At 35.3% G+C, this 14865-nt stretch overlaps 1 protein-coding gene across 3 annotated transcripts in view; it reads left to right on the top strand.

Annotated features, from left to right (window-relative positions):
- The first annotated feature begins 2941 nt into the window (after positions 1-2941).
- Positions 2942-14865, top strand: part of pan (transcription factor pangolin) — a 135125-nt gene continuing 123201 nt past the window's right edge. For all 3 annotated transcript variants that reach the window (XM_089848753.1, XM_089848752.1, XM_089848751.1), the window contains exons 1-2: positions 2942-3523; positions 3831-3930. In XM_089848753.1, the coding sequence (XP_089704879.1) occupies positions 3383-3523; positions 3831-3930 (241 nt within the window). In that variant the 5' untranslated portion in view covers positions 2942-3382. The remainder of the gene's footprint in view (positions 3524-3830; positions 3931-14865) is intronic.

The following is a 14865-nucleotide window of genomic DNA, read 5'->3' as shown; positions in this document are numbered from 1 at the left end:
CCAGTCACCAGGCGTATTGACTTTACCTCGAATCTATGACCTACCTCATTCACTTCATGACAAACTCCAGTTTGTAACCAGCGACAAACTTATGGTTTTTGGAACATATCTTATTTACTTATGGTAATATAATATAATTTTGGCCCAAGGCCCACCCAAAGACTAAGGTATTGGTATACTACGGTTATTACAATAAATCAGATCAGGTGTAGGCATTCGTTTTTAGAAAACCAAAACCCCTTATCATCAAATCAATTCGAACATTTTTATGATTGACTTATTCTTCAAGAGGCATCTCTTATTATTTCATTTATAAAGAACCCCATTGCACTACGTGACGTGGGTTCGTTCGATTATATCCTCTACCGATTTCCAGTTAAAGAAAACAATGGTGGTTTAAATCTGTAGTTTTGTAGTCCGTAACCTTTTAATATTATTTTTTTTTAAATACCGAAACGTCGTATCTTTCTATTGAGATAATCATAAAGATACGACGTTTTTGCTGTTAAGAATTTTTAGGATTTTTAATCTCGCCACTTGATGTGGTAACAATGAAAGAAGGCACACACAGATATGATTCAATAATTTGCGTAATGTACGTATCTTAAGGGATTTTTCGATAAAAATAGGGAAAAATCTCTCCTACACTCTTTTCTATTCAGTTGTTGTTCAAGTGGCCTAGCCTCGATCACAAAGGACACTTGAAAAATTGAAAATACAATTTTTATCGGTAAAGCTCAGCTTCTCGTAACAATGGGTAAAATAATACTGAAAAGACACACGCAAAATCCTTAACAGATAATCGAGAACTTTGTTCAACGTTTTTTTCAAACTTTTCTTCTTATTATTATTAACGTAAGTTTATAAGATATGTTCCTCCATAAGTTTGTTAATCTCTGGTTACAAACTGGAGCTTGTCATGAAGTGACAACGTACGTCATAGATTCGAGCATAAGATATGTTCCATAAGTATGTCACTACCCATACTTCGTATTGTTAGAGGCTTAATGAGAGCTAGTTCAAGAACGACGTGAGAATTGACTATATATACACTCGGTTTTGCAGTCCATCTGTATTAAGCCTTTGACAGGGCCTCACTAGGCGTCGCTTTACCACGAATCTATGACGTTTCACCTACGTCACTTCATGACAAGCTCTCATTAACGAGTGACACACTTATGGAACACTTATGATTCGAGGTAAAGGGACGTACGCCTGGTGAGGCGCTGTCAAAGGCTTAGTAAGTTCAGACTAGATAAATAGGACCTAGACGGAAGTCCTGCAAAACTAACCGAGTGTAGGACTTCAATTCTCGCTTGTCGTTTTCACTCGAACTACCTCGAGCTGTAAGTTTCTAGCATTACGAAGCATAGGTAGCGTCATACTTATGGAAGGAACATAACTTATAAACTTATGGTATTAATAACGTTATGGAAATTTTAGTAGAAATATTTTTGCAACATTATTATTCCTAAAATTTGGTTTTTTTTTTAAATTTTGAAAAACTTACTTGTCTATTCCGCTTAAATAATTTAACGAGTTGGTGAATTTTAAATGTATTTTGTTGGGAAGCGTAATGGCCCATCACGTGGAAATTAAAGAAACTGACGTCATAGGTCAGGATTCAAACTAAATCAGAAGGCTTTTAGAGAATTTAAATTATATCGGGACATTTTAAAAATTTATTATAAATAAAAATTAATATATTTGTAATTTATCTTCAATTATAGCATTTGAGTAGCTGGGAAATTTTGATGTGAGCTATGTATGCCGCTCATCATGAACTATATAATTTCAAAATAGATAATCGAAATTTCGTATTTCATTGCCTTGAAACCATTCAAAAACAAACAGAAATAAAAAATTTCTAATTTTAAATTATATTTAAGTGCTCAGTATCAATGACACTGTTGTCTAAAATCATATTGATATAAATATTCAAGATTCACCTGTCTACCTGTCAGGTGTAATCAGTAAAGTGCACCGAATAATAAAAATCAAATCACCCGTATATAAGAATAAGAAGAGTACAATAGCAATAACTCTAGTGTATATATTAATCTAGAAATCACTGTACACATGTAGACGCACATGTCACTCTGAGAGGCACTCAACCGTTGACCCCTTCTTCCATTTTGACAATAGGGAATTATTTTATCACTAAAAAATAATACACGATATCGGAAACCCATATACTGACGTAAGACCGCAGAAATCAAATTAGAAAATGGTATGCAATAATTATCGCAGTTTATTTACTTTAATTAAATTAGTAACATATTGTTCAACGTGTAAATATTGCACCCATTTACACTTTTAACTAATTGGGTACTTAAGGAAAGTGTGACATCAACGTATGGACTTCCAAATTTAAAGATAATGTCATATAACTTTCCCCCCAAATCAGACAATAACTATAAGTGGATCGACCTAATGTTTTTATTATCTTTCGGTGAATTAAATTTCATACTGAATTTGCAATTAAATAGAAGCCTATCCTATTTCATTTCCCCTTATTGGAACGTGGTTTAATACTTATTGCAAATTTAGATTGATTTTACAAGCATTCCCCGGGATTTAAAAGTAAGGATTATTGATCTTGGTGGTCTATTTAAATCAAATTTGTATTTCCTGAACATTCAGTGACGTAAAACAGGTTGTAATTTTATTCTTTATTCGTAATTGTGACTTGTGAAGGAGTAAACACATTGCCCAGTTTCTAAAGCCCCTGTAAATCCAGCTTCCTAGCTTGAAAATAGCTTTTGTTGAGAAGCATCCCTTATAGATGGCAGTGTCACCGCGAGCGTCTAAAAAAATTGTAAGAAAAAGTTTTATCCCCATCGTACGCGGGAAAAAAAAGCGCGCAAAAAAGTTTCTTCCCGCGCGCCGTCGCTGCCGTCAATTTCCCCCCATTTCTCCATCTCGAGCGAAAATTCTCCCGCCGTTTTGAAGGAGAAGGGAGCGATGTCATCCCTCCCTTAGAGGAACGGGGCATCGCTATTGGCCGAAAGACGCGTCGGTCTCATTAGCGCGAGGAACCTGATTTGTTCCGAAAAGTTTTCGGTACGATCTCCCCGGTACGTGTGTGCGGCGCGAGGCGGCGGTGGCTTTAACGTTGGCGGGCGGCTATCGGTATCTTAGGGCTCTTTTCGTCTCGTAATCGTAGAGTGGCCTCGCGTAAGCTAGAAGCGTTTTGAAAATCGGCGCCGCGTTGGCCTACGTCATTCGGGTCGGAATTTTTCAAAAGCCAGTTCGGGGGACGGGGCTTCGTTTTTGAATTTCGCCGGCCGAAAAGCCGTACAATCCCCGGACCCGTGAAAGACTTTATCCGCGTTTGGGTTCCGAGGCCGGACCTTCGGCCCGGGGCTCCCCCCACCTAATCATGCCCCACGTTAGTGGCGATGGGGACGATTTAGCGTCCAGTGACGAAATTAAAGTGTTTAAAGACGAAGGCGAAGATGAAAAGAAGTTATCGGAAAATTTAACGGATGATAAGTCCAGTCTCGTCACCGAAGGAGAAACGGTAAGAGCTAAGCCTCGGTTACTCTCTGGAGTGTCTAAAAAAATGTTGGCGCGTCTTGGAAAAAGTTTTTTCTTTTCGATGGGGGAGAGGCGCGCGTTTCCTCCCGTCTTCTTTGGGGTTTATTTTGGATCGTACAGCTGGTTCGCGTTTAAATCGGGACGAGGCTTAAGAATCTTCAACATTCTAAGGTTAAGGGGGTGTTATTTAGTTTCTTCTTAAATTTAAAGACATAAATCTTTTTATTTTTTTATTTTTTCTGGACGAAAGTCGCTAAGCCTAACTCTAAATTTTTTTTCTAATGTTCCAGGAAAAAACGCAAATTGGTATACCAGGACACAGCTATTCCTCGTCATCTAGTAATAAAAATGCTCATGTATCATCCAGAACGGATCCTAGTCCATCAGCGGGTAATTACCGTTATTTTCTTTTCTTATTAAAAACAATACCCCATCTTTTATTACCCATTACCCTAACCATGGGTATTTAGATTGAAAGCACCTGTTGAGTGTTGCCCTAACCCCAACGCTACCTTATTTTTCTACCCCCCTGGTAGGCCAGTAACAAATAACAATCCCTATTGATTTGGTGGTGTTTCACAAATTTTCCCCGAGTTACGGAACTCCCCAGTCCCACTTCAGTTGACACTATTTTTATTAAGAAACATAGCTTCCTGTTACCCTTTTTACAAGCTGAAAAGTGACCTTATACACTGTATAGAGTAACCCATGGGTCCAAAAATAGCCGTTGGACCTTCCCCCCAAGCCTTTTTACTCCTTACCGCCATTGAAACTGTTAAATACAGGTGCGGCGATATTGTCAAAAAATATATAGCGGGTTTTGGCGGGAAATTTTGTTTTTCTCAAAATACCTCTGACATTACTAGAGATTCCCTGTTTTTGAAGCCATTTTTGCATAGTGGTGTTAGAAAACGGACATGACCAATAGTCTGGGCAGTATTACGTTTAAAATAGGCCAAAAATTAAATTGCCATTCAAAGTTCAGAATTAGGCCAACAAAATGGATTTACTACCAATCTTCATGGATTACCATTCACCTTTTGTTACATATGATATAAATTGTAAGTTAATTAAATTTGATTATATATTTAATTATTTGTAAGCCCCCTCGGTCTATTTTAAAGGAGACAAAATTTAAACAAGTTGTGTATTGATTTTATTATTAATTAATGTGTATTATCAGTTATTAAGAGTTCAACTCGGTTTAATATTACAAGCTCGTCAGGAGCTTTTAGCGTTAATTTAGAACAGAAAGAAAATCTGTAGGGGTACTTTTAATACTGCCCCCCCCCCGCCCCCCAAATTTTTCTGGTATCGTATTTCGGTCCCAGTATACACGTCTGTCTGTCTGTTCGAGTAGTACGATTTAATACAGCGGTTATAAGCGCCTGTACGTACAGTCCCTCAAATTTTAACGTCGCATTCCTACATGGAAAATATACTATAGGAATGAAAGTCCCCTTTTGCCCCTAAACCTCAAATATTTAGTGTTAAAAATAATTTAAGGGGGCACTCATAAATTATATTACGCGTTTTCTTCTGGAAAACTTGATGATTTTTAACATTAGTTAAAAAAATTACCCTTTTAAGATAGTGTGACGTAATTAACGAAATATCCCTGATAGTTTTCCCCCAGGCAGTGTTTGCCAGAGAAAAGAGCTAGGAGTTCAGTTCAGTTTAAATCGGTATTTGACTAACTTGACTCACAGTCTAAAGAGGGTCAGGCAGGGTTCATACAAACCTGGAAAAATCAGGGGAAATAAATAGCTGACCAAAACCTCAGGGAAATATCGAATTTTTAGTAAAATTTAGGGAAATCAGGGAAATTTGCGTCAAACAGGGGCCGAGTAATTAAGCAAAATGTTCATAAACAAAAACCCTCCATAGTATTAATATTACATTAAACTTTGGAGCTCATAACTCTGGTTCTACTAGAGATAAGGGGATGTCCTTTCAGTATGTTATAGTCCTATTTGCACCCCCCCCCCTCCTTCGTTAACATTTGCTCCAAAGGATACTCCATATACGGGAAAAACCTGGAAAACTCAGGGAAGTATATGGGGAAAAACCTGGAAATCTCAGGGAAATTTGTTTTCCAAAAGTTGTATGAACGCTGTCAGGGTACAAAAATGTTTAATTGAGGTTAAAGCTAAGAGCCCCTTTTTAGTGAAAACAAGAAGCGATATTTAATTTACTAGGGAGAAGGTATAAATTCGCCACATTTCCAGCTTTATCTCCAGTCCAAACGTAGGTCCGGAGTTAATCCCCGCCTCTAAATTACAACCAGTCAGCATCTCATTGGTTCTTGAAAACTCACGTCAGCGCGACGCGAATGACGAAAATGACGTAATTTCCGACTGAGGAGAGGCAGCGAAATAGCCCGGCCTCCTTTTACGTCCCCCCCCTTGTATTTTGAAAGGGGGACTGGGACTATGGCGCGCAAATACTTAGGCATCTTATACTAGATATCACTTCTTGGTGAAAATATTTACTGTTATCTTAGAGGGAGTAGGTGAAATGGCAAACCACGTGATTTTTATATCGTTCTTCTGCTAATTATTAGACCAATCTGCACAGTGACACATCCAGGGTTATTCTATAGAATTTATTGGGCTATTTCGAAGTTTCTATTCCATTAGTACAATTTTCTGTGCCTTCCTCCATTAAGTGGTACAGCTCGGATAGAATTCAGTGCAGATTAAGTCTATCAGTTGATAAGCAAATGATGGTTTTTTTTACTTGTATAGTGTAGGAGTATCGTGTTTAATTTTTACGATTTAGCGCCTACAGAACCGAGATGGGTGGGATTAATAAGGGATTACTAATCAACTAGCTCTAAGGGTATTTTATCTCCCCCTAATATCGCTTCATTGCTTCCATTTACTTAAACACGTGTAAAGAGAAAAATATAACCACTAAGTATGCTGATAGTAGTTTAAAATAATTTATTCTGAACAGCTAACTATCCGATCTCTCGGTTGTGTTGGTTGAAAATGTCGTAGACCTTTGGAACGTCACAACTTTTTTTTTGGTTTTTAAATTAAAGAAATATATATATACGAAAACATTACATCAGTTAGCAAAAATAATAAAGCTATTCTAGGGTTTGAAATTTAATCTTGAGAAAATTGAGAACTGTGCAACTATAAAGGTTTTAGTTTGATAGGGTTGGGTTGCTACTCGATCACGTGTACTTTGGACCCTTTTTACTAACTGCAAACTGCTAAACTATGCATTTTTTAATTTTATTTAATCATAACATAATTAATATTTGAAGGGGTCCGTAACTAAAATAAAGGCCCCTTCAGACGTATATAGACTAAAATGTTTACGCGAAGTCAGTCACTTTTACACGTGTCAACCCAAGGACTAAGTAAAATATTATATAGGGACTTGGTAACTCGAGCTAATTTCCACCCCGCCGCCATTATGGTATGGTTTTTTACTCTATAAGACTATTTAAGCCCCTCCTCTTGGTATGTTTTTTTCTTTTGCACTAGTGGAAGCTTGAGTTACGTTGCATGACGTAGTACTTGCTGCCAAGTCCCTCTTAGCGGGTTTAGTTTGAAAATTTTTAGTATCTTCGGGTGCAGTGTCCAGATGGCACCACTTCGTTAGCGCCTTTTTTTAGCTATACATAGCCCAATAGATTATGCCCAACTGACGCGTTATCGAGTGAGTTGCGCTGTAGCAGACGAAATATGAAATATTTTAGGATTCTTTACGAATATATGAAAACGTACGTCATAACCCTCTATCTCTTACCTTAATGATATCCCCCCCCTTCCGGGGGCAAATAATATTCTCTGTTATAAAGTCGCGAACCCCATCCCCAACGTTTGGGGATATACATTTGACTCCCCCTCTCTACCGAAATTACTCTGACATTTTCTAACTTTCTGAATGGGCATTAAGGCACAAGGTTACATGCCGTTGGTTGTTTAATTATTTTTAATCTTTTTGAGTTTATTTAATTATTACAATAGTATTCGTAAAATATTCATTGATTTATGCAAATTAAATTCAACATTCGTATTAAATCGGTTGAATTAAACTATTAATAAATTTGAAGTGATTAAAAAAAGTTAATTAACCGCGCTCGACACTGGATTAAATTTTAAATATAAATATAGTTTTATTTGAGAACAAACATCCAATTTACAATTGAAGAATTAAATTTTTTAATTAGTTTCTTGATTAACTACCTTTAATCGTTCAAAGCCCTTGCTTTTCTATCTCTATAAATAACTTTTCTTGATTTTATAAAATTATAGTTGCCAATTTAAATTAAACCTAAGGAGTAAGCATTTACGATTCCTGTCTTACGATCGAGTCTTTTTTTAAAAAGGGTAGAAATTAGATAAATCTGGTGACATTTTTGAATTTGAAATATCGCGCAAAACCCCTCTGGCTACGACTTAATTAACCCACATACATCTAATTATTATTAGTGGCACGAGGCTCAGCCAATGTTTCCCCTTTCAAAAATAAAAAAAAATATTGGAATCTGTGTTTACAAAACTATACTACCAGTTTTGTAACACTGTTTCTGAAGGAAAGATGGAATTTAGTTTGTATTCGATTTTGAACTCTTAAAAATGACACTGGTTAGGGTTAGAAATTTGGTAAAACATTGGTTAAATTAGGCTTAGATACTGACTGAAAATTTCTGCATTAGTCTTAGATACTGACTGAAAATTTCTGCATTAGTCTTAGATACTGACTGAAAATTTCTGCATTAGTCTTAGATCCTGACTAAAAAAGAGTTACATTAGTCTTAGATACTGACTAGAAGGGTTACATTAGTCTTAGATACTGACTAGAAGGGTTACATTAGTCTTAGATACTGACTAGAAAGGGTTACATTAGTCTTAGATTCCGACTAGAAAGGGTTGCATTAGGCTTAGATTCCGACTAGAAAGGGTTGCATTAGGCTTAGATTCCGACTAGAAAGGGTTGCATTAGGCTTAGATTCCGACTAGAAAGGGTTGCATTAGGCTTAGATACTAACTAGAAAGGGTTTCATTAGGCTTAGATACTAACTAGAAAGGGTTTCATTAGGCTTAGATACTGACTAGAAAGGGTTTCATTAGGCTTAGATACTGACTAGAAAGGGTTGCGTTAGGCTTAGATACTGACTAGAAAGGGTTGCGTTAGGCTTAGATACTGACTAGAAAGGGTTGCGTTAGGCTTAGATACTGACTAGAAAGGGTTGCGTTAGGCTTAGATACCTACTAGAAAGGGTTGCGTTAGGCTTAGATACCTACTAGAAAGGGTTGCGTTAGGCTTAGATACCTACTAGAAAGGGTTGCGTTAGGCTTAGATACCGACTAGAAAGGGTTGCGTTAGGCTTAGATACCGACTAGAAAGGGTTGCGTTAGGCTTAGATTCCGACTAGAAAGGGTTGCGTTAGGCTTAGATACCGACTAGAAAGGGTTGCGTTAGGCTTAGATACCGACTAGAAAGGGTTGCGTTAGGCTTAGATACCGACTAGAAAGGGTTGCGTTAGGCTTAGATACCGACTAGAAAGGGTTGCGTTAGGCTTAGATACCGACTAGAAAGGGTTGCATTAGGCTTAGATACTGACTAGAAAGGGTTGCATTAGGCTTAGCTACGAACTAAAAATTGTTGCATTAGGCTTAGATACTGACTAAAAAGGGTTGCATTAGGCTTAGCTGAAATAGGTTTTCCAACCCTTATAAAAACCCTTCTTTTAAATATATATTTCTTAACCCTTTCCCTTTAAAATGACGAAACAAAGTGATTTTTTATTTAAATAATTTTTAGAAAGCGATAAAAGTTTCAGTCATAACGAGGAAATATAAAATTAAGCCGTAAAGTTATCCAATTAAAAATTGTTTGGATTTAAATAATACAATTCTCTCGAATCACCACCCGCTGGCTATATTCAATTAACCTTTTAATTCTAAACTAACTAAAGGGGTGAAAGTAAAAAAATGGTAAAATAATGTTTGAATTATAAAGAGGGAAAACTGGGTCATTGTATGCATTGCTCGGGCATCATTAGATAAATTAAGTTAATTGAGATTTTATGCCGTTTAATTTAACGCCTCTACCAACACACACCACTGTATGAGAGAAATTTCATTATTTTTTAATTTAGTTTTGAAATTCTAGTTTTTAACTTCTCCCCTCTAGGATAATATCAAACACCAGACTCTTTCTTTCCTTTTTTTTCTAATTATTTACAAATACTCATTAAGGTGTAATTTGTAGCTTTAGTAAAGCTTTAGAGTGTGTGTCTGTTGTTTTTAGTTCATAGGGTATAATTAAGGGTGACTACTAAAGTATTTTATGAAGAAAAAAAAACGGCAAATTTTTCACGATTTTTCACATAAATGCTTTATTTTCCCCTCTCTCTAAATTTACTTGTTAATTTGACAAAGTTGGATTCGTAAGATTGTGAAATTTATGAGTTTTTATCTGGTTGACAATTTTCCATGTCTTATTTAATCATGAATTTTTATCTCTTTGTACCATCAAGGGATGAATGTTTTGTGTTTATCTCTTAGTCCAATATATCTATTAATTTTTATCTCTTTGTACCATCAAGGCATGAATTTTTATCTCTATTTCCAATCAAGGCATGAATTTTTATCTCTATTTCCAATCAAGGCATGAATTTTTATCTCTATTTCCAATCAAGGCATGAATTTTTATCTCTATTTCCAATCAAGGCATGAATTTTTATCTCTATTTCCAATCAAGGCATGATTTTTTATCTCTATGTCCAATCAAGGCATGAATTTTTATCTCTATGTCCAATCAAGGTCATGAATTTATGTCTATGTCCAATCAAGGCATGAATTTTTATGTCTATGTCCAATCAAGGCATGAATTTTTATGTCTATGTCCAATCAAGGCATGAATTTTTATGTCTATGTCCAATCAAGGCATGAATTTTTATGTCTATGTCCAATCAAGGCATGAATTTTTATGTCTATGTCCAATCAAGGCATGAATTTTTATGTCTATGTCCAATCAAGGCATGAATTTTTATGTCTATGTCCAATCAAGGCATGAATTTTTATGTCTATGTCCAATCAAGGCATGAATTTTTATGTCTATGTCCAATCAAGGCATGAATTTTTATGTCTATGTCCAATCAAGGCATGAATTTTTATGTCTATGTCCAATCAAGGCATGAATTTTTATGTCTATGTCCAATCAAGGCATGCATTTTTATCTCTATGTCCAATCAAGGCATGCATTTTTATCTCTATGTCCAATCAAGGCATGCATTTTTATCTCTATGTCCAATCAAGGCATGCATTTTTATCTCTATGTCCAATCAAGGCATGCATTTTTATCTGTTTCAAATTAAGGAATGTTTATCTTTAGGTGTTCAATTTTACCAACCATACATTTCAAATTAAGATTAAACTACAAAAACTTTTAATCAATTAAATTCCAACCCATTATAAAATAAAATTAAACAATATTCCAATCAATTCTTACCTCTTTTTTTAAAAAAAAAATCCTAATAATAAAAAAAAATCGTGTCAGGACTTAGATCACGAGGGAATAAAATTAAACCCAAATGAAGAGAGAGATAGAAAATCCCTTCATCAATAATTTATTTTTAATTAATTTGCAAGGTAGTGAATATACAATAAACTTGGCCCAATGAATGAATGAATGATAAAAATGTTATTAAAAAAAATACCTGACTGGGGAGAAGTAGCTAAGCTAGGGGAATTCAAGAGAATAGGAAATCATTTTTTTTAATCAAGTCAAAAGGGAAAGAAAATATACGATTTTGAAGTGTATGAAAAAAAAATTCTCTAAATCAAATTTGAACAAAAGATTGGGTATTCTACAGACTACAGTATAGCTAGGGGTGATGGGGGGGGGAGAGACGCAGAATGTGCTCTGTAGAAATATTAACTTGAATTCTTCTTCTCTCTATCTATGCAGCTTCCGAATAATGTGTAATAAAACATTACGGTGGTTGGTTGGTTGGGTGAGGGTGAAAAAATTTTGGACTATTATTAATAATCCCAATGTTTGCCCTAGACTATGTTAAATTATTTTTTTACCAAATTGATTTTTCTCTGAGGTCGTGTCGTGCAGAATGTTCGAATTCATTCGCCCAGACTATTCATGAGCAGTGCTCTGGTGCATAAAATTCATGCCATGCATATCCACCTGTATAAATTACATTCCCTACACTTCCACCTGCATAAAATGCATCCCCTACATTTCCACGTGCACAAAATTCATGCTTTTATCTTTCCACGTGCACAAAATTCATGCTTTTATCTTTCCACGTGCACAAAATTCATGCTTTTATCTTTCCACGTGCACAAAATTCATGCTTTTATCTTTCCACGTGCACAAAATTCATGCTTTTATCTTTCCACGTGCACAAAATTCATGCTTTTATCTTTCCACGTGCACAAAATTCATGCTTTTATCTTTCCACGTGCACAAAATTCATGCTTTTATCTTTCCACGTGCACAAAATTCATGCTTTTATCTTTCCACGTGCACAAAATTCATGCTTTTATCTTTCCACGTGCACAAAATTCATGCTTTTATCTTTCCACGTGCACAAAATTCATGCTTTTATCTTTCCACGTGCACAAAATTCATGCTTTTATCTTTCCACGTGCACAAAATTCATGCTTTTATCTTTCCACGTGCACAAAATTCATGCTTTTATCTTTCCACGTGCACAAAATTCATGCTTTTATCTTTCCACGTGCACAAAATTCATGCTTTTATCTTTCCACGTGCACAAAATTCATGCTTTTATCTTTCCACGTGCACAAAATTCATGCTTTTATCTTTCTACGTGCACAAAATTCATGCCCTGACTTTCCACGTGCATAAAATTCATGCTACACATTTTTACGTGCACAAAATTAATGCCCTGTCTTTCCACGTGCATAAAATCCATGCTACATATTTTTACGTGCACAAAATTAATGCCCTGTCTTTCCACGCGCATACAAATTAATGCCCTGTCTTTCCACGCGCATACAAATTAATGCCCTGTCTTTCCACGCGCATACAAATTAATGCCCTGTCTTTCCACGCGCATACAAATTAATGCCCTGTCTTTCCACGCGCATACAAATTAATGCCCTGTCTTTCCACGCGCATACAAATTAATGCCCTGTCTTTCCACGCGCATACAAATTAATGCCCTGTCTTTCCACGCGCATACAAATTAATGCCCTGTCTTTCCACGCGCATACAAATTAATGCCCTGTCTTTCCACGCGCATACAAATTAATGCCCTGTCTTTCCACGCGCATACAAATTAATGCCCTGTCTTTCCACGTGCATAATCCCTTTCTAAAAATCCCATAGATCAACAACAATTTGAAATTAATTTCGTTGAAAACAACTTATTAAATAACGTAATGTTTCTTCAGACCAATTAGTAATAATAAACAAACGCGCTGAGGCTGCTAATGTAATAAATGATTATGTAACACGAGATGCGTAATATTATTTAACCATTAATGAGGATTGAATCATCCGATAAAAAGCGAAAAACATCTAGTTCTCTCTCTTTTTTTATGGCCAATTACCTAGACTCTAGGGATTTAATAGTCCTTTTTACACGAGAATATAACGCTGAATTTCGAATCTAATTTCGCTTTTCAAGACTACTTTTTATATATTTCGGTAGGCGATAGAAACGCTTCCTTGGAACAGGTCTGTTGTCATTATTTAGGGCTAATTGACTAGGCTCTGACACTATCCAAGCGTAAATTCGGCCATTTTCCCGCTCAGTGGACCTTGACACCGCAACCCATGGATGGTAGTTCAAACAGAACACACTGTTCGTCCACCCCACCCCATCCCTTTTGCATATTTAGTTTGAACCATACAATAGCACCCCTTTATTCCGATATTTTTGGTAGTCCGGTGGGGTGCGCTTTTTGTATGACTATTTTTTTTTTATTATTTGATACTTTAGCAGCGTTGAATGGCATTTTTTATTATCATTTTAGTGTTTTAATTTTGTATATACTGAATTAATTTTTCTTTTCGTTTGCCCATGAAAAAAAAAATGTGAAGGCTCCTCGTTAGTGAGTGAGTTCCCTGTCGAAATAATTTTAATTAATTAATTTGATTTGAAGAATAATGGGTTGGGAATTTTTAATTACAATTATTTTAGAGATTTGGTATTTTTTTATTTTTTTTTAATTATAAGATCTTATATAATTTAATTTAAAATAATAATAATACAAAATAGGACTAAATAATTTAAACTCTAAACAAGATAAGACCACATAAGTTAAAACCTAAACAAGATAAGGCCAAATAATTAAAATCCTGAACGAGATAAGACCAAATTATTTAAATCCTAAACGAGATAAGACCAAATAAGTTAAATCCTAAACGAGATAAGACCAAATAATTTAAATCCTAAACGAGATAAGACCAAATTATTGAAAACCTAAACGAGATAAGACCAAATAATTTCAACCTTAAACGAGATAAGACCAAATAATTTAAACCTTAAACGAGATAAGACCAAATAATTTAAACCTTAAACGAGATAAGACCAAATAATTTAAACCTTAAACGAGATAAGACCAAATAATTTAAACCTTAAACAAGATAAGACCAAATAATTTAAACCCTAAAACTTCCAAAACGAAATATTGAATATGTTACTTTCAATTCTGTAAATTGTTGGATACCCATAAAAAAGAGTTAAGAAAAAACGCAACTAGATTAAAATTAAACATTTCACGGAATTAGGTAGCTCTTCATAAATACGGTTTCCCTCCCCTTCTTTCCCTCCCCGCTTTAGTTTATTTTTAACGAGATCCCCTATGTAGAAGAAAATTTGCTACTATCCTCCGCATTTTTCTCCAAATTCATGATTATTTTTTATTCTTTCTCCAAAACCCTGATTTTTTTTTAGACCATTTTAATTTACATCTCGAGCGAGAAACCGTACCCCTTTCGTCACATTAAGAATGTTTCTAATAAAACGCTCGGCATTAAAATACACCCGAGTGTTATATTAAAATCCCCCAATTAAAGAGAGACGTCGGCACGCCTTTGATCATGACTCGCGCGCGCGTTCTAGCAATTTGCAAAACAAATTCCAACTAGATTATGAAATGAAATCACTCACTTTGCTGCGATGTAACGCGACTTACGCGAGGAAAAAAATAACGTTCAAGATGCTCGGTTATTTTTTTATTTATTTTAATATACATGGGGTTAAATATCTTAATTGAATTTTCTGCCTTTTGCATCTTTATTTTTTTTTTCTTATGACATTAAAAAAATTATTATAATTGTTTTCGTTACGACAATTTTATTACAAAA

This window comes from Phalangium opilio, unplaced genomic scaffold (genome assembly GCF_054372755.1).
Source record: "Phalangium opilio isolate 3A_F unplaced genomic scaffold, DU_Popi_V2 ptg000082l_1, whole genome shotgun sequence".
In the NCBI taxonomy this organism is placed as follows: domain Eukaryota; kingdom Metazoa; phylum Arthropoda; class Arachnida; order Opiliones; family Phalangiidae; genus Phalangium; species Phalangium opilio.
This window is presented reverse-complemented; position numbering and strand designations above follow the sequence as displayed.